General features: G+C 29.1%; 1 protein-coding gene and 1 long non-coding RNA gene across 2 annotated transcripts; one reads left to right on the top strand and one right to left on the bottom strand.

Annotated features, from left to right (window-relative positions):
- Positions 1-8762: 8762 nt before the first annotated feature.
- LOC137810533 (uncharacterized) lies at positions 8763-13437 on the bottom strand. Its single transcript, XR_016518415.1, has 5 exons — positions 13191-13437; positions 12908-13057; positions 12153-12310; positions 10037-10150; positions 8763-9767 (listed from the first exon to the last, which is right to left on the bottom strand). It is a non-coding gene; the product is annotated as an uncharacterized LOC137810533 (long non-coding RNA).
- A 7810-nt stretch (positions 13438-21247) lies between these two features.
- LOC137810531 (sulfated surface-like glycoprotein) lies at positions 21248-22687 on the top strand. Its single transcript, XM_068611865.2, has one exon. It carries the CDS (start codon positions 21586-21588, stop codon positions 22468-22470), a length of 885 nt encoding a protein of 294 aa, XP_068467966.1. The 5' UTR covers positions 21248-21585; the 3' UTR covers positions 22471-22687.
- Positions 22688-22948: the final 261 nt, after the last annotated feature.

The following is a 22948-nucleotide window of genomic DNA, read 5'->3' as shown; positions in this document are numbered from 1 at the left end:
TAAATTTATATAATAAAAATAATATTTTATAATATTACGAATAAAATAATAAATAATAATAGTTTAAAATAGTAATAATAATAATAATAAATAATAAAATAATAATATTATTAATAAAATTAAAATATAAGATAAGAGTAATAAAATCATTTTCAAAAAAATAATTAAAAAAGTAATTTTAATTTAATTTAATATATATATATATATATATATATCAATTAAATCATTCACCACTTAATCAAAGAATATCTCCACTCTTTTTTTCTCTTTCTTTATTTATTTTTCCCCACCCTCATTCCTAATCCTTAATCCCTAATCCAAATCACACTCTGAATGTTTCTTACTTCTGTTTCGAAATGGTGAAGGTTCATAACTAATTTTGAACATTTTTTATTATTAAAATTTATTGGAAAGTATGTTACATCTAAATCATAATATAATATGAGTAATTAAATAAAGGTAAAACTTCTCTTTTATAAATTTATTTTTCATTTGTTTAATTTATGATTATGCAAATGTTTGATATAATTCTTTTATTATTAAAGGACAGATTTATCTATTTTTTCATTGATGTTAGCTTAATAGTCCAACAATGAATAGATACCTCACCTTACCTGTTAACATTTTTATCGAGAAATCACACAAAATAACCACATTAATAAGCATTCTACAGATAAAGACATAAAATTAGAAAAAAACTAAAAAAAAAGTAACATTACTTATAAATATTATCTTTCAGTTTTTGTTTATTTATTTTATTCTATATTAAAATTCTCTTAGTTTTATCATATAGTTTATTGTCTCTTGGTTGTTCCTTCATTTTCACATCTCATTTTACAGACAAACACTGGATAGGGGAAACTAAATAAATAAAATTGGCTCACTGCACAAAATAAGTGTCATATATTTGTGAGACCAAAACTATCTTCTTATCTCGTGCCATGTGTCAGTATTTAGAGTCTTAATGTCTAGGCCATCCCATGTGTGTGTAATGCCACTGCCACTTAGTTAGTCCCAATCACAAGTCTCTTCTTTCCACCCACTATGCCATAATCATGTTCTTAAACCAACACTCACATTCACAAAATTACCATTAGCTGCCACTCATAATAATAAGACTTTCATGAAATTTTCATATTAATTAATATACTATAAAAGGTCAATTCAAATAATATTTATAATTACTTATATATTATAATTATATATTATAAAATATCTTCAGGGAAGGGAAGGAGAAGATTTTATTCAATCTATGATAAGGTACTGATTTAGTAATGGTGTTTAGAACCCAGATTTAATAATGGTGCACTATTTTATTTTTCTTTCGTTTAGTTTTAGTGTTGGAAAATGAAGTAAAAGATTAATAGTAGGTTTTAGACCAGAAGAAAAAAATAAATTTTTATTTTTTACTTTTTTACGAGTTAGACTATCTTTTAAGTGGTGGATCGATTTATCTTAATTGTTTATTATCGATAAAAAAATATCGATAAAAATCATTAAAACTGAAAAGGCATTTTTAGGGGATTAGGAACTGAGGATCCCACATGCTAATCTCATTAGGTAAAAGCAACACCTTGACATAAGGATTGATCAATGATTATGAAATCGTCCATTTAACTAACTATCGTTTTCTCTTTCATTACATCTTTATCGGATCACATGTTTTACGATTATACATTTATTCTATTTCTCTTGTTTTCCCATAGTAGAATAAAAAAAAAAGTGTTATTGATAGATGATAGTGTAGAGTAATAGTGATTTGTTTTTACTAAAATTTTAGTAAGTTATTTGATGTTTTTAGTGATTTTCTCTTCTCTGTTATTCCTCTAGGTTAGGTTCTCATTATTGAATTTTAATATTTGCTTGATGATATTTTCTTGGGAAATTATACCTTGAGAATTAACCCTTTATAATGACATTTTGTTGGGTTGATTTTGAATCTCATGGGATCTTTAATGGGTGTGTTTTGTTATTGTGATCTCTACATATGGATGCATGAACCAAGGGGACCTCTGTCTCTATGCAAAGGTGTTGCACTTTTGGTTGTTATGCATTAGGACTAGTCATTCCAGCTATAAATTGTTCTGATGACAGCAAATCATCACCTATATGCATGATGGTGATAGTCATACAAAAGAAAACTCAAAAAGATAATCCTTAAATTATATCAATCCACATTTGAGCTAGCTTGGAGTTGTAAGATTTTTGTTTAAGAATTATAACTTATAGCTCTTCAATTTTTTAAAAGTGTCCATAAAAGGTGGTCCAATCATTTTCTACAAAAAAAAAAATCTTAATAATATTTATAACTATATATATATAGAGAATTATTCTCTTTAACTTTTTTTTATCAATTTATCCTTATATTAATATTTATTTTATTATTTTATTTTTATGTTTTAGTTATTTTATTATTTTTTAAGTATTTAATAAATAACTAATTATTCTTATAATTAGTTGAAAATTGTTTTTCTTTTTTATTTTTAAAATTAATATTCTATCAATTTGTAAAAACCAGTTACGAATTTTAATTTTTGAATGTGCAACAGTTTATTAAACATTTTATACTATGTGGAACAATTTTTTTTTTTTGTATCTTCATCTCTCTTAAATATTATACTTTTTTTTCTTATCATTTGATTTCTTATTCTTTATTTGTAAAAAAATATGAATAAATGGCAGCAACGGTTTCTTCATCGATGACTCAATCTCTAACTATGACCTCTGTCAACAACATTTGGTGGATGACCATCTTTAAATGCCTCACGTGGGCGATCTGGATGGAGATGTGAATGAAGAGCAAACCAACTTATTCTTCTTTACTTCAATTACATCCTTTTTCATGGATCACCTATTCTTTTTATCACAAATGTGGCATCGAAGCTTCTCCAAATTCGCCTATAGAATTTTGAGTCTATGATTTCTGACGCAATCTTTCTCGTTTTAGGCATACGGAGAAAGGACATTGAGTCTTCGTAACTTGGATTTGTAATAGTAACATGTTGTTTGTCCCGCCTTTTGCAACCAGACCTTTAAAATAATTGTTTGGGGCCGATGTTTACACTCTCTTCTCGAGTGGTTCGCTTTTTATTCTTCTTTATCAAATTGATTATTCTTTCATTTCCTTTTATTTATTCACTTCATTAAATTAAAAATTATTAATAAATATAAAATATTTAATTTTTTTATTGTTATAGTAATATTATGACTTTAAAAATGTTAACAATAAAAATAAAAGATGCAAGACGCATAAGCGTATGTATTTATCTGGAAGTAATAAGAATAGGAATATTTTTAGGACCCTGATATGATATAATTTGTTTTGAATGTTCTTAAAATGGAAAAATTATAAAAAATTTATAAATCTTTTATAAACTTTTTTGAATTTGATTAAGCAAAGAAATATGACTTTAAGCTACACTAATGAAGAATCTCCAATAAATATGCCAAGAATTCTTGTTATACGCCCATTTCAAGTACCCACTCTCATGTTTGAAAGTATGACATTGAAATGACAAGATTTTATTTCTAAGTATAAATTCAGGTAAAGAAATCATACTATTAAATACAAATTTAGTTCTGTCTTTTCTTTTTCGCCTAAAATTATATTTTTAAATTAGGGTTAGATGTATGATTTTAATTTATTTAATAAATTTTTAAAATTGGGTTTCTAAACACGTTTTATTTTTTAAATTGTGCTTGTTAGCACATTTTTTTTACTAAATCAATGTTTTATTTTTATTTTTAATCAATTTTTTTTTTCATTCATTTAAAGATGTCATTTATTGTTTTTAAAAAATAAAAAAGTAACACATAATTTTTATTTTTTAATTAATGTTTGTATTTAATTTATATTTTTTTGCATAGTATAGTTTACTAATTAAAATGATTATGTTAATTTAATGTAATTTTAGAAATAAAAATAATAATAAGTATAACAATAATTTAAATTTAAAAAGTTAAAATTAATTTTTATGCAGTTTCTTTATATATTGTTACAAAGAAGATCAAGTAGAAAACAGTCTTTATAAATTATTGAAACAAAGATCGCAATAAAAGAAATTTAGTGACTATTTAAGGCTGTTGAACTATTCAAAATTGAAAATTTAAGAAATTATTAATGAAATCAAATTCAAATAGTTTTTTTATTGATTTAATATTTATTTTTATTTTTTCTCATTTTATACTTTTTATCACTGAATTATATAAAATTCTACAAATGCATGTAGTTTGAATATAATTTTCAATTAAAATAACAAAATTTCTATAAAAACTCTACTATATTGAAAATTCTATTCAGTATATTGTTAGTAACATCTCTATATTTATCACATATAAAACTATAAAATGCATCAAACATGAAATCAAATAAGGATTTATATGTTTATATATATTAATCATACATTAATTCAAAATATATCTCAAATTTTAATATATATATATAAACTAAAATACTCAAGAAAATTAAATATTTTGTCTCCTAATTGCAAAACTCTTTCGTCTGTAGCATCATATGCTCCCGTGTAATTCATGATCATCACAAATAAGAAAAACAAAACACACAGAAACAACATGGTAAACTAGCTATTTTTTAAATTTCAAATATAAATATAACTTAACTTAACAAGCATAAATGCATCAATCTTCATATATTTTCACAAAGAAAGCAAGTGTCTATAAAATTCATAATTCATCCTTTTCATGTCAGACTTTCCTTGACCCACAACACATACACACTTGACTCTACTTTCAGAAGACTAACCAGTATATTAAAATTAGCATTAAGAGACATGCACTTGTCATACTATCCACTGGGAATCCACATAGTCATATGCATAAAAATATATCAACCTCAACCTCATATGACAAAGTTAATTCATATGATCTGAAATACCCGTTTGTTTTTTCACTGTTTTCTCACACCCGAGACAAAATTATATAAATTTCCTTTGACTCTCACCACCTGATACTTTTTATCTATACAATTTTAAGATACCAATAGAGTCAGGATCGTTCTTTCCCAAGTACATCACAAATCAAGACACTATTCTAAAAATCTCAACATCATATTTCTTTTCTTGAAAATAACATGTCTCGATCATATTTTCACAATTAGTATAAAAAGGTAAATACCTTAATCTTTGACTATTACCATTTACTCTCTCTGTATTCACTTAAAACTAAGTAGAATGTTATAGTACAATCGCAAATACCCCTATCCAGATCGAAAATCGAAAATCAAATTTCAAAGACTGAAGGCCCGAACACATCAAAAGTAGGGAATTATCCTAGTTGTGCGGGAGCAATTTAGTTAAGAGTTACTTGTACTTGGTGGTAAAACTGGATGGAATGAGAGATAGATCTTGTAAAGTAATAATGATAACACTATAACTCCCTGTTTGCTTCCATGGATGTACTGTTCAAGAGGAAGGATGTGAGTGGATATCCATGGTTTGGATCAAGGGATGTGCAGGGAAGTGAAGGAGAGGATATACCTGTGAACAGTAAATATCCTCTCCCCTCAAAATGAAGAGATGTAGAGGGAAAGCCATGTCAACATCTCTTATTTCCAAATTTACCCTCATTTGAATGTATCACAATGCTTCATTTGAATGTATTAGTATTTTAAAAAAATTATTTTACAATGTTTAAAATATATATATATATATAATATTTAAAATGAACAAACAAATCATAATAAATTTTAAAGAAGTTTTAAGTTTGTTTATTATTTTATAAAATATTATAAATCAGTGTAAAAAAAATATAGTTAAATAAAATCTTCCATTTATATATTAGTTATTAGAGTAGATCAGTTGATACCTATTTTTCAAGTTCTAATCAAATATTTTATTAAATGTGGTTGAATTTAGTTTTTTTTTAAAGAAAAGAATATACTATATCTAATTAAAATTGAAAATATTACCTGGGATGGATCATGGTCATCACCAAAAGATTATACTAAACATTTTTTATTTTATTTTATACTAAATATTTAATTTATTTAATTAAAAAAATCCCTAAAAACAATCCATCACTTAAAATAATTTTATTCTAACTTAAATTATTCATTAGAAACTGAAAATATAATTAATATATTTTCACGTATTTTTACATAATTTATTAATAAAAACTACACTTTATTATAAATATTAGTTATTAAATAAATTTAACTAACACAAATATTTAATAAAACAAAATAATAATAATTAATTATTGAACTATATCGGATTATACTACTAATACGTTTTTATCCTTATTTTTTATTATAATTTTTTATAGAATCCCTTTTCTATGGTTAATTAAGTTATATTTTTGTTACTGTTGTATTTTTTAGATTGCTTTATTGTGAGGTTTTTTAATATTAAAAAATAATAATTTTTTATTTATATAAGAAGTGATTTATTTTTTAATTTTATAGTATATGTTTAATATTTAAAGAAATTATTTGAAATTCTGTTTTTTTTATGTTTATATTAATATATTTCTATATATAGTTAGTATGTTTATGAGTTATAATTTATTTTAATAATTTTTTATGATTTTTTTTATTGTTAATTACGTTATATTTTTGTTCTTGTGGTATTTTTTATTTTTCATTTCTAGAGGGTTTTTAATATTAAAAAATAATATCATTTTATTTATATAAGATTTGATTTATTTTTTAATTTTATTACTTTAAGATCTTTTTTTATTTAATTTGTTGAATACATATTTTTTTCTAATTATAGTTTTTATATTATATATATTTACATTTAACATATATTTTTTTTAATTATAATTTTTAAATCTAAAAATGTGTGAAAGTTTTTCATTTTTAAACAAAAACAACTCATTTTATTATTAATTTTTTTAATAGACAAGGGTTAATATGTAAAGTAACATTTCACACCTTTAAAAAAAATTAAAATTTCCTCATAACCATCACATCACTCACAAACTCCTATAAACTTTCCTCACACATCCACCCTAACATATCCCAATCCAAACACCTTCACTTTCTTCACACTTTCCTCACACATCCTCACACATCCACTCCCTCAAATCCTCACACATCTCCTCCCTAATCCAAACAGAGCCTACAAGAAAATCATCAAATAAAAACCAATTTTTAGAAACCAAAATATTTAGTTGTAATAGTAACCAAATCAGAGACCATTTTAGAAACTAAAAAAAAAAATTGGTTTCTAAACTAGTTTATATTATTGTTAAATAATTTTTAAATTGGTATCTAATTAGCTATCAAGTTTTTAACTACCAATTATTTATATTATAAATTTGGTAGCAAAAACCTTGGTTGCTAATTAGATACCAATTTAGAAACTATTTAACAATAATATAAATTAATTTAGAAACCAAAAATTTATTTAATCTCTAAAATATCTCTAATTTAATCACTATAATAACTAATTATTTTTATCAATTTGATTTGTATTTTATAATTTTCTTTCGATATAATGATTTCATGCTATATGGTGTCTCAATAAACTGAATGTTGATTCACAACGTTCAAAAGCCCAGGGTAAGTAAGTACTTGCCCTACTGGTTTGAAGGATTTGGCCAATACGTGGGGGCACGTTCAGCTCCAAGATGGCCCCCAAACCCATTCTATACCCACCCACTACTCTTTCTCTCACTCTCTCTCTCTATATCTAACAATATCTATACAAACACAATTGGTAGATTGAAAATAATGAAAGATACTAAGACAGTGGAAGTAAGAAAAATTAGGCTGGTTAAAAAGATAGGAAAAACCAATAATTCAATTCAATCCAATCCAATCCATATATATACAACGAAGCACTTATCTTGAAATCTAGAGGAGAATAGATGGATAACTTAGTAGTTGAGAAACAAGTCATTGAAGCACTTACAGTAACAGTACACAGTTACTTGGCAACACAGCCCATGGCTCCTCCTCTCTTCTCCCAATTCACCAACATTTCTTTACTTCCCCCTATCATTTCTAAACTTTATCACATCATCAAAATTCAAATGTTCCAAACCACCACAACATGTACCTGCACTCCATACTGCCTATATTCTTTCGAGGTGCTAACTAAATTATTAACATTGCTCCAATTGCACCTCACTGCATTCACCACATCCAATATATTCCTTCATAATTGTGACCCTCTCAAAAGCACAATTATGTTCATAACCAATTCATTTCAAATCAACCGGTCCACCTTTCATTTATTTATCTTCATCAATACACATATTATATATATAGTTGAATTATATATCCAATGTTGTGCGGCATACAAATTAAGGTAAGCATATTGATATGGTTGCATTGCATCAGTGCATGGGAGAATTTTATAACTGCATTTCTGTCCATATATATGTTACCAAGATGTATCACACAAGGAGGGGGCGGCACGGTACATTTTGCATGTGGCTTTTATGATGGCCGTTCTGTGCACACTGCAGAGACATATAGCTTTGCCTTCAGAGTGGTTACATTGTGGCAGAATTTTGCAGAGGTCGTTGGGGCCATCCTCTCCCTTTTCAAAGCTTCATTAATTCAATTTGTCACCTTCTATGTCATAGTAAATGACATACCTTATACAACAACTAAGAGCAAACTTAAAAAGGAATAGTATATGAACACAATAAGTTACTCATGTTTTCCAATTCAAGTGTAAAGTAGAGTTTCTCATGCAGCAACCAGAAAAAACTGTACCCGCCAGCCATTTTAAGAGCTTAATAAAGTACCTCTCTCTCACGGCCACAATACCATTTCTTTCTCAATTCCCAAATTATGATAAAACTGTTCATTGGTCATGGAGAGCAAATAGTCCATCATGGAAGTGATGGCTTTTTTAGTGGTTTCAGAATCAGTTCAAATCAACTTGGTACATTCCCGCAGATTAAAAAAAAATCTGTCTAAAGTTAAATGTGGTTTTAGAAGTAAATTGAAGAGAAAAAAGGAGTCGATATCTGTATGTATTCATATGGATATAAAATAAAAGAGTGGGGTTAGGAGACAGATTTGTAATGATGCCTACTGTCTTCATCTCTTGAAACTCTGGTATCATATTGATTTCCTGGTGCTGTCAGTAAATAATCTATTTTTCTTTCTCCCCTGCATCACCCTGCTGAGTTTCTCAGTTTGTAGCAGTGATAAATTTGCATACATGGCAAAATTAGAAAGACGTGTAAAAGTTCAGCAGTATCTGCCTTGAGTATCCCATTTTGTTGAGTGGTCCTGTATTAGCTTTTTCAGATGAAGTATCCTAGAACATCAGGAGATTGAGATCCCAAAAAAAGGGTCCATGGCCAAATGTCAGCAAACTCCCAAAACAATTCGTACGAAACTCCGAAAAGCCTCACATGGTTGCAGAACTTTGTTTGTATGGCTGCAGTCACAATTCACAAGTCCATGTCGGATCATCAACTCTGTCCATTCATCATTGTCCGCCCTCCATCATTGAACATCGTGTTCAGAGCTCCCAGGTAATGAGCTAATGCATCCTTGTTCCTTTGAGTTTGATTGTGAAACCAGGCCATGACTTGTCCAACACATGTACAATTTCAGAGGCCTCATTCTGTGATACTCCAAAGTTTACTCCATCACCCAAATTCATCAAGCCAAACCCCGTCACCCATATTTTCTTACATTATTACATTATGCTGCTTCCATCACTTTCTTCAATAATTCTCCTTTACCCAACAAGTAGGAAGTAACAACTGGGGTTTTTCACTTTGTGGTTGGTTGCTAGCTACATGCCTTGGCCCAATCACAATTCTCCAAGACTGCAACTCTGACAAAGATGTACACGCTACAGCAACGCATTGTAATTTGTAATACTATATTTGATGAAAAGCTTTTTGCCCTTGTAACTTTCTATCTAGCTTGGTAAAGAGTTCGGAAGATGGTTATAACTTAACACTTGCAAAAAATCTATGTAGTTCTATACACAATGTTGACTTAGAAACATCACACAGGTTTCCAATCTCGGAAAAACAACCACGAAAGCAAGCGCATAAAAATAGGTATTAACCTAAAAACAAAGCTAATATACGCTAATACCTCGATATGTTTGCATTTGTAGACGAATTTAGCATTAACAACGGCAACAATTCCCCGTGTGTCAAACACTTCTCTTACAACAAAAAACAAGTAGTTTTGCACACCACCTGGAACCTGCAGTGCCCATTATTAATAATACAAAACCTTGAAAGGCGCTACTAAACAGCGAGATAGATAAGGTTAATAAATTACAATCTCAATTTTTAATACAATTATATTATAATTCTTAATATTATTATTTTAATATTTTTTCATATAATTTAATTATAAATATATTTTTTATTATATATACAACGTTTTATCATTTTCCTACACAAATAAGGAAGAAAATCAATAAAGATATCAGAAATAATTATTTGACAACTAAAACAATTACTTAATAATTATATTATAATGATATAAATAACTATATTGTAATAATATAATAATATAATAAAATCTTGACGAGGTTCGTAGTGTGTTACCCAATGGTAAGATGACGAAGTCCCATAGTATACTACAAAATATTAAGAGGACGAAATCTCATAATGTATTATCAAGTATGTAGATAATTAGGTTTCATAATATGTTATGCAGTGTTGAGATGACTAAGTTTTGTAATGTATTATTCGAGTGTGTGACTTGACATCTCGACAACATATGCGACAAACACCACCTAATAAGGATTAGAGGTTTAATAATACAATTAACAATTATTGCACACTAAACAACTTACAAATCATAATTAATGGACCTACTTGGCCTAACCTATTTATCCATATCATCACAATAAATACGTGAACACCAAAAATAAATAAAAAGTAATGAATTTTTAACTTTACTATATATATTCACTATTAAAATCGAAAACTAATTTGAAAGTTAAAATATAATCACATATACCATCTATCATACCATCTACCAGAAACACAAAAAACAATAAGGTATAGATCAAAGATCTAAAGATTGACGATCCAAGTACTAAAGACTCCACATACAAGAAAATATCTAGTTTTAAGGTAATCGAGTTTTGTAATGTACCATTCGAGTGTGTGACTCGACATCTCAACAACATACGCGACAAACACTACTTAATAAGGATTAGAGGCCTAATAATACAATTAACAATGATTGCACACTAAACAACCCACAAATCATAATTAATGGACCTACTTATCCATATAATTGAAAAGACTAATACTATCACTATAAATATACATGAACACCAAAAATAAAAATAAATAATGAATTTTTAATTTTATTATATATATTCACTATTAAAACCAAAAACTAATTTAAAAATTAAAATATAATCACATATAATATCTACCAGAAATACAAAGAGTAATAAGCTATAGATCAAAAGATTCAATGGCTACAATCCAAATTCTAAAAACTCAACATATAAAAAAGGATTTGATTTTGTAGAAACAATAACCGAGTTAAATGAAGATGTTAAGTAATTATATATTTAATTGGTATTCTCTATATAGTTGTCGGTATGATTAAAACTTTTTTTACGTAATTGTTTTTCACGGTTAATTTGTAAGAAAAGGAAAACTCAATTTATTTTGACATAATTGTTTGGTGTTGTATTCATGTCCATTCATGTATAAACACATTTAATGTCTAGAAATTACAATAGCAGTATGTACCATTGAACTCTTTAATATATTTTGTTAAGTTTTAATGGCTATACTGAGTTTTTTTTTTCAATATAAAAAAATGCCTCCTCAAAAAATATAAAATGAGAAAATGATCTGCACAATGATAATATAAAGAACTTTTACGCGTTACTCAATTATAAATTTTCATATGTAGTAACTTTATTGACTTGTACAATAAAAATATTAGAAATAATATATAACAATTTTTATACACAGAAATTAAATTCTAAAAAAAAGTATTTACCATTTTAATTTCCACAAACATTGTCCAAATTTTGAAGATATAAATAGAAATATTAAATATATAGTAAATACATAGTTTTATACTCTCTTTTAATCATAAACCAACATGTTTCATCATTTTTTTAAAGCTTTTCCACAAATATCTTAAAATTATATTATATAATGATTTTTAATTAATTGATAGTGTAAAAATTGTTACACTCACAACACATACTTATTAAACTTACATCAAAATCACCTGGCATGTGTCCCACAAAATACAAAGTTCCAATCAAACCCAACTTCTGGCAGTAACTAGCTTTCTCTAACCAACATGCCAGGCATGCAGTTGTTCATGACAGTGGTAGGCCACTCAAATTGTTGTGGATTCCACTACCAGTTTCAGCTGTAGCAAGAACAAGGACCTTACTTCTCAATCCAAGGCAATAAATTCATAACCTAAATGTGGATGCAATTATTCAAAAAAATCATGAGAACACAGACACCATATGAGCCATATAGTCAAACTAGGTTCGGCCAATCAATATTTAAGCCTATGAAAGTTTCCTCCAAATTTAAGTGCTTAAAATTATCTCTTTGGCAGTAAATACCACCAGTCACCACCTGTAAAGTCAATAGTCTCATAAATATTATTTGTTGCACTGGTCTTGGTGTTTTCCACATACATCACTCAACAATAAAGCACCGTTAACACTGATATGTGACTTGGTAATTTTCTCCAAAATTCAAAGCATGGAGCAATCAATAATAAGACACTAACAAGATAGAATAGAACATTCTAAAGAAACAAACTAATCGAACTAAGTTTAATCATTCACTGATAGTGTCAAAATTTCAGGTTAGATAAAACTCGATGGATCAGAGGGTGGCACTAGGCACATGCTAAGTGGTACTCATCATATTATAACATGTTTCAAAAGATTAAATCGTTCTAACATTTTAAAAACCACTTTACGAGTTGAAACACTTGCACTCAACCCACCTGAACTGACAGAGTATCATCCGAGACATGATAGACATAAATCAACTCCAGCACCTGGCAGTAGTTCTCAGAGATATGATAACGGATTCAATTCTTCAGAAAGAAATAATAGACCAAAGGGTTTTCTGCATCAGTGGCTCTGCAAAAAATCTGACAGCAGCAACAAATTTGCACATGGTAATAGCATGAACAACTGCTCATTTGCTTTTGTCAGCACATATCCTGTTGTTCGATGGAAAATGAGACAAAAGCTGAAAAGAAATTTTATACAGCTCTTCTGTACCTGGATGCTACAATACGTGTTGACAATTATGTGTCGGTAACTCTGTTGAGAACATGAACCGCAGATAATCAAACGCCAAAGAAGAAACTATAGAACACAAAATTTAAGCTATGATAACAGAAGGGTTTTCTGAAGAGTTCAGAGCAACTATTTGCAAGGTGTTTAGTGACCGAGGTTTGCAATAGTTTCTGCCTGCGTATAAGGATTCCAATGCTCAAAAAACAATCAAGAGTTTTCCGTCAAAAACAAATAAGAAACAGAAACAGAACCAGTCCCGTTGGAATGTGCTCCACAATAACCTAAATTATTAGGAGGACAAGACCCCACATCCATCACATTCTAAATCAATGTTGCTAAAAGAAATTACGTTGCGTCAGATTTTGCCGCGTCTCACTGTTACAGTTACTTTCTTTACTTCTTTTCTATTCATGTTGTTGAGTCATCCAGTTTTTTAAAACTAACGAAACAAAAATTAAGAAATCTTTTTAAGGATGTTTAGAATATGAAAATTATATTTAAAATGTGAAGCCATCCACGTTGATAAAAATTACACTACAGTATAAAATCATAGCAAAATGGTAGTTATCATAATTTTAAAAAATATGCACATGTTATAGTAATTATAAGTTCTCCTGTCTAAAAGTGTGTTTGATATTCAGTGTAATAAATATTATAATAATAATATATATTTATTTTGATTTTTTTTATTGTTGTATATATTTGCAATAGACATTTTTTACTATTAGATTTTGCTGATTAAAGCATGAATTGTAATTAATAACCTAAATTTTATCTAATTTTTGTACGATTTAACTATCATTATGGATATATATTTTAATTAATACAATTAAACTTATCAGTCGATAGATTTTGACGTTACATTTAATATGATGTTGAATAATTAGTTTTATGTCCACACTTTTTTATTATTAGACCTTGATTAAAGCATGAATTGTAATTAATAATGTTGACATTACACTACAAGAAAATCATAAAATACAAACCAATTTTGATAGAGACAAAAAATAGTTAGTTCTTACAGTGACTAAATTAGACACCATTTTAGAGACTAAAAAAATTTTGGTTTCTAAATTAGTTTCTATTATTGTTAAATAATTTTTAAATTAGTATCTAATTAGCAACCAAAATTTTTGCTACCAAATTTAGAATCTAAATAATTGGTAGCAAAAACCTTGGTTACTAATTAGATACCAATTTAAAAATCATTTAACAATAATATAAACTAATTTAGAAACCAACATTTTTTTAGTCTCTGGTCTTTAATTTAGTCACTATAGCAACTAATTATTTTTTGTCTCTAAAAATTGATTTTTATTTCATGATTTTCTGGTAATATTATCTAATTTTTTTACAATTTAACTATTATTATGGATATATACTTTAATTAATACAATTAAACGTAATTAATACAATTAAATGTATTTGGTGATGTTATGTTGAAGAATTAGTTTTATGTCCACACATTCTTTTTTAACTTAAAACATATTTAGTTTCATTGAAAAATAATTTTAATGACAAACAGTGGTCTTATGTCGTTTTTCACCAAACCGAAAAAGTGAAAGAGAAAGCAAAGGTTGTAAGTACAGACAAAACTGCGAGGGAGGGTGATGGAAAAGACTTGAAACAAATTCATGTTTGCCAAAGCAAATTACTAAAACAGAAAAAAAGGGAAAAAGGACACCATCGACAATGCCTCCAGCTTATCAGAGTAAGAACCTTCCTAAACATTCATACCAAACCCAATTTACATCTGCATTATATAAAGAATTATGTTATAATGAATGGTTTATTAATCTTTTATTTATTATATTAAATATTTTTTTTCACATATACTCAAATGCTTATTTTATTACAATATTATCCATGCTTGTTGTTTTTCTATACAATTTTCTTCACTATAATCAATGATACCACCACATTAAAAAATATATATGCTATTTCTTTTCAAACTACTTTCATACAATTTGGTTAAGAAACCAAAAAATAAACGATCAAATCCAGAATCCGTGGTAATAAGTGTTTAAGAATTCATTTGTATAAGACTTTAAATAAATAATTTATAATTGTGTAAAAAAGGTTATTTTAATTCGTATGGATTTTGAGTGATTTATCTTAATTTTCTTAATAAAAATTGGTTTCTATTTTGAAAAAAAAAACTTTAAAAAGATTAGTGTTTTTAAACTTAATTAGCAAGTGTACTAATGGTCTATATTTTGAAATTGTCATTTAATTATAAACAACTATATATGATAGATTTTATAATTCTTAATAGAAAAAAAGGACAAATTATTAATGGACCTACATATATAATTGTGAGCCCTACTATGAAATTTTTGTATCTTTCTTTATCATTACTTGACATGGTCATGCTAGTTATACTAACATAAGAAGTTTCTTCAAATATAACAATACATATAATGACAGTGGAAACATTTATTATATTAACATTTAATTACAATAAATCTAGTGAATTCTACTGTATGAAACCTTTAATAATCAGGGTTAGTTGAAGTGAAATTGTTTCAACCTTGATCAATGATTTTTTGCTTGGAATTTCATCAGTTTTTGCGGTCATGATTGAATATAAGTGATTGTTGGGCCATTTTGTGATGAGACTGATTAGGCCCAATACCTTTTTTTCTTGTTCTTAAACCGAACCCAATCTACAATAAAAATAAAAATAAAAATGGCTATAACTGAAGACAGATTATTAAGATCAGAAATAGATAAATAAACTTTAAATCATTATTGAACCAAACTATCTGTTCTAATTCACCACCTTTATTTTTAATATCAAATTAAATTTTAACATATTTTAAAATATCAATAATTTGTAAATATGATAAGTTATTTACTTTAATAAAAATATAATTTATATATTGTTATAATTTTAATATTTTTAAAATTTATCCTATACATTACATATTGTTAAAATTCTGATGCCACTAATAATAAAATATGTTGGATGGTTCTGAATTTGTAATTAGTATGCACATGTTTGTCCATTAATTGTGTATTTAAAATTGATCTCTTTGAGAAGAAGAAAAATAATGATGGTCCTTGGTATGAATTCTAATCCATGGATCCGAAAATCACTCCTTAATCATGGAATACTTTGAATAATCTGCTCCTCCAAACATGGATTATACATATTATTTTATTCTTTTTTACCAATTATATGTTTCTAATGATTGCTAATAATTTTGATCCTCAGCATATATTGATATCATTTTATTAAATTTAAAACATTAGAAGGAACTTATGGTTCTTCTATGTTGACCTATAAAAAACACTCTAGTTTGGGTACAAATATCTAAATTTTATATTTTTAGATATTTTTTAGATTTATTGCCGATACTAAGTAGCAGCGAAAAATTTAGTAAAAAATTTGTAAAATTTTTTATCCATTTTTCATGTCATAAAAGATATGTCTTAATTTCTCAAAATTTTCAAAAATATCTGTTTTTAATCCTTAACTAGGAATTAAAATCATGTTATTCCGATTAAATATGGATATGATTAGTTAAAAAAAAGTCATACTTTTAGAGCAAAGTATAATTTTACTTTTGAAAAAAAAAAATTGCTGACTTTAGCTTATCCTCAAGTGTGACTTAGTATTGCTTTGTTCTTCCTTTTTCTTTTTGGGCCTAAGGCCCGTCTATTCATAAAACTTAAAACTAGTTGTTAATAATTTTACTTCAAATTATCTCAAACTCGACAACAAGAGTAGTTTATTTTCTAAACTGGTTATGTAAATAGTTTTTACATTTTTATTCTATAAAAAATAATAACTTATGATAATTTCATTAAATTTTATACAATTCTATTAAATAATAACTACCTTAATCAGTATAAGACTTATTTATATTATCAGAATATACAAATTTAATTATAAATACAATATTCTTACATTTATAATTAAAAATTAATAAAAAAACTATTTTCTGCTGTCATTTTTGCATAACCTGTTTTTTCAAAAAGAAGATAAATTGAAACAACTAACAATGTAGTTTTTGCTCTTTTAAGATTATTTTTAACATGAATGAAATGTATTTTGATATAATTAAAGTTTATAAAAGGGGAAAAAAGTTAGAGAGGAAATGAGTGGGGTGAATTTTTTTATTATCGAGAGAGTGATGAGTGAATATTTGGAATGAGTGGTCCTGGGTTAGTGTGTCTTAAATTTGTTAACCTGCTTTATGGGTTGACGAGGTTGCAATGTTGCAATGCTTTTGAAGAAGTCGATTTCAGGAGTTGGTCAGAAAGATGGGTCCTGGTATTCAACTTCCGCAGTTAAGAGTTGTTGATTTTGTAAAATCTGCTTTTTGAAGAAGACAATATGATTAGCAAGCGTGATTATGATTCTCTATTTCAATATTTCTTTTCACAAAAGTGTTGCTAGATTTGGTTCGCTCTTTTTCTTAACACAATTCCACTCTTCTAACCGTCCCACTTCCAACTGTCACTTACTAATTAAATTAAAGTCACCACCACCACATGAATCTGCTTGTTACTTTACTGAGAAATAAAATGGATTGGAGTATGAGAAAAAGAGGTTTTTAATGGATAAAAATAAGCGTAATACTGTTTTTTACGATAGGTCAAGAGGTCAAGAGTAGAGGTATGTATACAAGTATTTAAGTTTTGTTATGATTCAATACGTTGTCTCAGTAGCAGAAGTTGCCTTGTCTTTTCTCTGTCATTAGTTAAGTCATTTGAATTTGCTCACAGAAGCTTTGAATATTAATACGGCATGCAATCATTTTGTCAGAAAAAGAAAAGACAAATCATAACCATTATTCAAATCAAATAAACACAGTAAAAATAAACTTTAATATCTACAAACACCAGTAGTGCATTTGAATGTGATTATTTTTAACAATATTATTTCTCCTCAATTTCTCAATAAACATTTTTTAAAAGGTTGGAAATCTACACAAACTTCATATGAGATTGAGATTGAGTTAAGATTTAAAGTTCACTTTTGTAACATGACATTAAAACTATTTAAAATCTATCATAACGAATATGTTTGTTATTGGACTTATCATGTTACTTATTCGCTTACTATCATCTTATTCGCTTACTATCATTGTTCCAGACACAAATTGTCAATCTCAAGGCGAAGAGGTGCAGTTGAGGTTTACTTCGTAATAAAATTAAAATTTGTTCTTCTACATAATATTATAAGGATAAATTTGAAATTGAGGGGATGAGGCATTTCCCGGTGGAATGGATTGTGCAGGCGTGACAACAAAGCCTGCCAACGCATTTTTCATTACCACTTCCCAACAACCCAACTCACCAATTTTCACACTAGCATAAATCGTTTTTCTAATCATAAAAACTCATAAATCACTGCTAATTCATTCCAGTTGCAGTTTCTTAACCTGTGCCTTGAGTCTTTGAGTCTGGGTGTGAAATGATCTTTGGTATTTTGTTATACATAGGGTTGTTTTAAGAAAAAAAATCACGTGTTGACGGTATTGAGTTTGTAAGAAACTTTTTGACTGGGGTTTAAAACCTCGTGTGTTGTTCCATTGTGTGGAATTAAATATGGTGGTGTTGATTATAAAGTGATAAAATTATATATAAGCTTTGATTATCTCCATATGATTGTCTGCTTGTAATGAAACTAGCAAGAGGCCATTCTCACAATCTGTTAGTAACAGAACAGTGACTTTGTACCTAGAAATCAACAAACAATGCCAAGGTTAGGCATTGTTAAATACTAAGATTTGCAAGAAAGTGGAAGAAAACCTGTCGTTTTATTAGTTTAAATTTCAGTGCTTTTTTAGATGCTTTCTCCCTCACAACTCTGTGCCAGTTTCCATTCTTCTATTCCCCACACCACACCAACTATTCCACTCCAAACTCCCATGACATCTTCTTTTTAAATTTCTACCATCACGCTCTCACCTTCTGCATTTTTTTATTACTAGTACTTCTATTCTACCCAGTTCAAAATTCAACATCACAAATTTTTCATTGCATTTACGAATCTACCCCGGCTGTCAAAATCCATAATTTATCTCCATTCTCATTCCCACTAAGACTTTTTTTTATGCCATAGTGTAGAATAATGGAATGGAGCATTCAATATTCAAAATGACCATCCAACACTTCATCTCAGTAATGGTCGCTTCGATTTCAAGAAGCAGCAATACCTTCACCAAGCATTCTTAGTTAGAAAGGCCAAAACCTGTTTTTGTGATTTGATAAGCTAGCTACTCACCCATCTCAATAAAAGCTGGGTTATTGTAAAAGCCAAGAAACTCAAATGAGTTCAACATATGACTCTTGAGGAAATTGTTTTCTCGTTTTACAAAGTTTATATTACGAATAAAATTTTAAGTTTAACTCAATTCTATAAAATCGGTTTATAAGATTAAAATTTGTAATCAGTTATATATAATAAAATGTTAACGTGGTATCTTCACGGTTCGTAATATATTTTTAATATAATTTTTTTGTGGTTAATTATGTTAAATATTAAAGAAGTTAACAAATGTGGAATATTACACTAAAAGAATTATTAAATAAAAAATAATTTTAAAAAATAATCGATATTTTAGTAGTGTTATAATTCTTGGTATAAGATTGTTTTAGTTTCTCGGAATAATGAATAAATTTAGTTAATGTAATTAAAGGTATTAGTTTTTGTAAATAATTTGAACTGATTTTACTTGTTAAGTAGTACTACTTTTCTCTTTAAACGTATTTTCCTAAAAGAAATTAATGCAGTACATTATTGGAAGAAGTCTTATATAAAAAGATTATGATAAACTTGTCAAAGCTTTTCTTGTGAAGGTCCAACTGCGGTATTATTTACTTAGATTAGCAGGCTAATCTATTGAACATTAGGTTAAGGATATATTAAGACAGTCTTTAGTTTTTTTCTTTAAAAGGAACCTTTCAAATTAAAGTTTAAAAATAAAGTAACAAAACTTATAATATTTTAATTTTTTTAACACAAGAGAGATGAGTGGAGAAACAGATAAAACAATGAGAAAGCGTGAGGAAAGAGAGTTATATTTATGAGAGGGGAGAGTACAGTGCAGAGAAGGAAGAGGGCGAACAAAAAGAAAGAAAAGAGAGTGCACATGCAAGATTTTTTTTATAAAAAAAATGCTATTTTTTTCAATGGTTATTAATTTCACCTAACTTTTCTCGAAGAAAACAATTATTCAACTTTTTGTTTTTATCAAAAAATGAAGCTGTGTTTTCTTCAGAAAATGTATTTAGTTAAATTTTTTTCAAAACAGACAAAAAAAAATGATAAATATTTTTAGTTTTTGAATCATTTGATTATTACCTTAAAATTGTAACCTAACATTTGGGTGTTTGTTGTAGATTTAAAAGTGAGTGAGAAAAGAAAAGAAGGAGGGGTATAAGAAATGATAATAATAATAGTCTTCAATTCAGCCCTGATGTTGACCCATGATTCAGTGTGGGAGTGGGAGAGGAGTATTTCCTTTGAAATTACCCAAAGCTCCTAATCAAACCACTTCTTTCATAGATGCCCTGCTTTTCTACCACATCCCAAATCATAAATATTGAGTATTCAGCAGTATTACAAGTTAAGCTATCCAAATGCTGCAACTTTCGTAACATCATTTTATCATTTCTTATTTCTTTATTTATTAGTAGTACCAGAAAAATGCTAACCTGTACTGTACTTTGAAGGCCTGAATACTGGTCAGAAATTAAAAAAAGTGAATTTTATAATTAGGGATACTTTCACGTTATTTCCAATGCAATTTGAATATAATTTTTTAGGCAAATGTAAAGATAGGAGTAGTAGTGTGCATGAGATAATTAGTGAATAATATAAAAGTGGTTAGATTAGATTTAGATGTTTGAAAATGGAAGAGGTTTAAGAGTGTGCATTTAATTTAGAAGTTTGAAATGGTGAATACTATGGCAGTAGCGAAAAGGACCCTCCTTGAATATTACGACGACAGTATGCGTGCGTGGACAGGATTGAACTTGGTACGTAACAGCAAATAAAACCTCTGAATTATGATAAGGTTTTTTGTTTTGGAAATAAATGGAATTTGTAGTTTTAGCAAAGAAGGAGACAGAGGCCACGTGGGTAATTGGAAGAAACAGAGAAGGGCAAAAGAGTGATTGCACAGAGCAGAGAGGGGAGGAGTAAAATCCATTTATTATGGCGCCATGTCTGATCCGCAGCTCCTCTCAGTCATTCATTCATTCCTTCTCTGCTGTACGGGCAGAACATAAGCACTATGAGACCCCATTTCTTACAACTCCAAACAAAAATCAGAGCTACCAAAACCTCTCCTCTTTAAGATAAAACAGAGAGAGACAAGACAACATATTACTACATTACCGTCTTGTTGGGCTTCGGGTAATGGCGAGTGGGTGGATGAAGTCATTGCAGTGCAAGTCAAGAGCTTACGAAGACGTCTACCACACAAACTCTAAATACCTCATTCCCAGTTCCAGTTGCAGAAAAAGCGTTCAAAACATCAAAGACGTCGTCGTCGACACCACCAAGCCCAGGCCCAAGTCCAAGCCCAAACCCAGACCCGAAAAGCCTCTCCAGAAACACCCTAGCTCCAGATACCCTCCCTCCGCTGCCAAGCCCGATTTCCAAACCACTATCAACCGCTCGCGGAGCGTCACCGCCACCGCCACGCGCCACGCCGACCCTCGCTTTCCTTCTCTCACCGAACTCACCGAGGGGCATCCTTCGCGGAATGTGGTCGAGATAATCTTTCACACCAGCTGGGGGCCCAAGCCCTTCTCGGGCCGTGTCGAGATGATATTTAAGGTCCACAACGGCCCACGAACGGTCTCCCGCTTCGAGGAGTATCGGGAGACGGTGAAGGGCCGGGCGGGGACCGGGACTGGGCCGGCCCATGACTACGAGGAGAATGCGAGATGCGTTGCGGATGGGAATGAGGTCATGAGGTTTCACTGCTTGGGTCCCACCTCCAGCGGCGGCCCCTACGGCGGGGCTTGTGCCTTGTCCTTCCCCGGCGGTAAGGGCTCCGCCATCTGCACATTCGCCGGCAGCGGCGACGCCCATGAAAGCTCGGGCGGAGGCAGGGGCAGAAGGGCTATGCTTGTGTGCCGGGTCGTAGCGGGTCGGGTCTCTAAGCAAAATGGGTTTATGGAATCCTTGTTGGATGGACGAGTTGGGTTCGACTCGGTCAGTGGGGACAACGGCGAGTTATTAGTGTTTGACTCGCGCGCTGTGTTGCCCTGTTTTCTCATCATTTATAAATTGTAAAAACACGTATTTACAGTTTGTTTTTCTTTTTTTATAAACACTTCCTTTTTTTTCTGATTTATTTTCATTTTGGGTGTATGTATGTTGCTGATTGTTGAGGTATTGAACTCAACCTACTCTTTCTTGCATTTATCGACGACGCAATGTTTCTTTACAATTTTCCGATTTGGCTCCATTTTTAGTTGCAATGAAAGATAAAGTCAAAGTTATTATTTAATTTGAAGTGTTTGTAATTAAGTTTGGCCGACGCCTGGTATCTTTGATGTTATAGCATAGTAGTAAAGAGTGTGAAGTTGGAGAAACAATAAATATAAGTTTTATTGATCCTGGAGAATGTTACTTTTGTTGGCTAAACATTTTGGCCTACGCGATGCTTTAAATGTACATCAGAGACTACTCACTACTTAGGTTTGTTGAGAAAATGAATTAATGATACGGTTGTAAAAGCTTTTAACCACCACCCAAATACAAATGCGTA

Source organism: Phaseolus vulgaris, chromosome 2 (assembly GCF_051622355.1).
Source record: "Phaseolus vulgaris cultivar YP4 chromosome 2, ASM5162235v1, whole genome shotgun sequence".
Lineage (NCBI taxonomy): Eukaryota > Viridiplantae > Streptophyta > Magnoliopsida > Fabales > Fabaceae > Phaseolus > Phaseolus vulgaris.
Note: the sequence above shows the minus strand (reverse complement) of the source record. Positions and strands in the feature narration are given on the sequence as shown.

Coding starts and splice junctions, on each gene's coding strand:
- LOC137810531 (XM_068611865.2), top strand. CDS start 21,586: ATGGCGAGTGGGTGGATGAAGTCATTGCAGTGCAAGTCAAGAGCTTAC.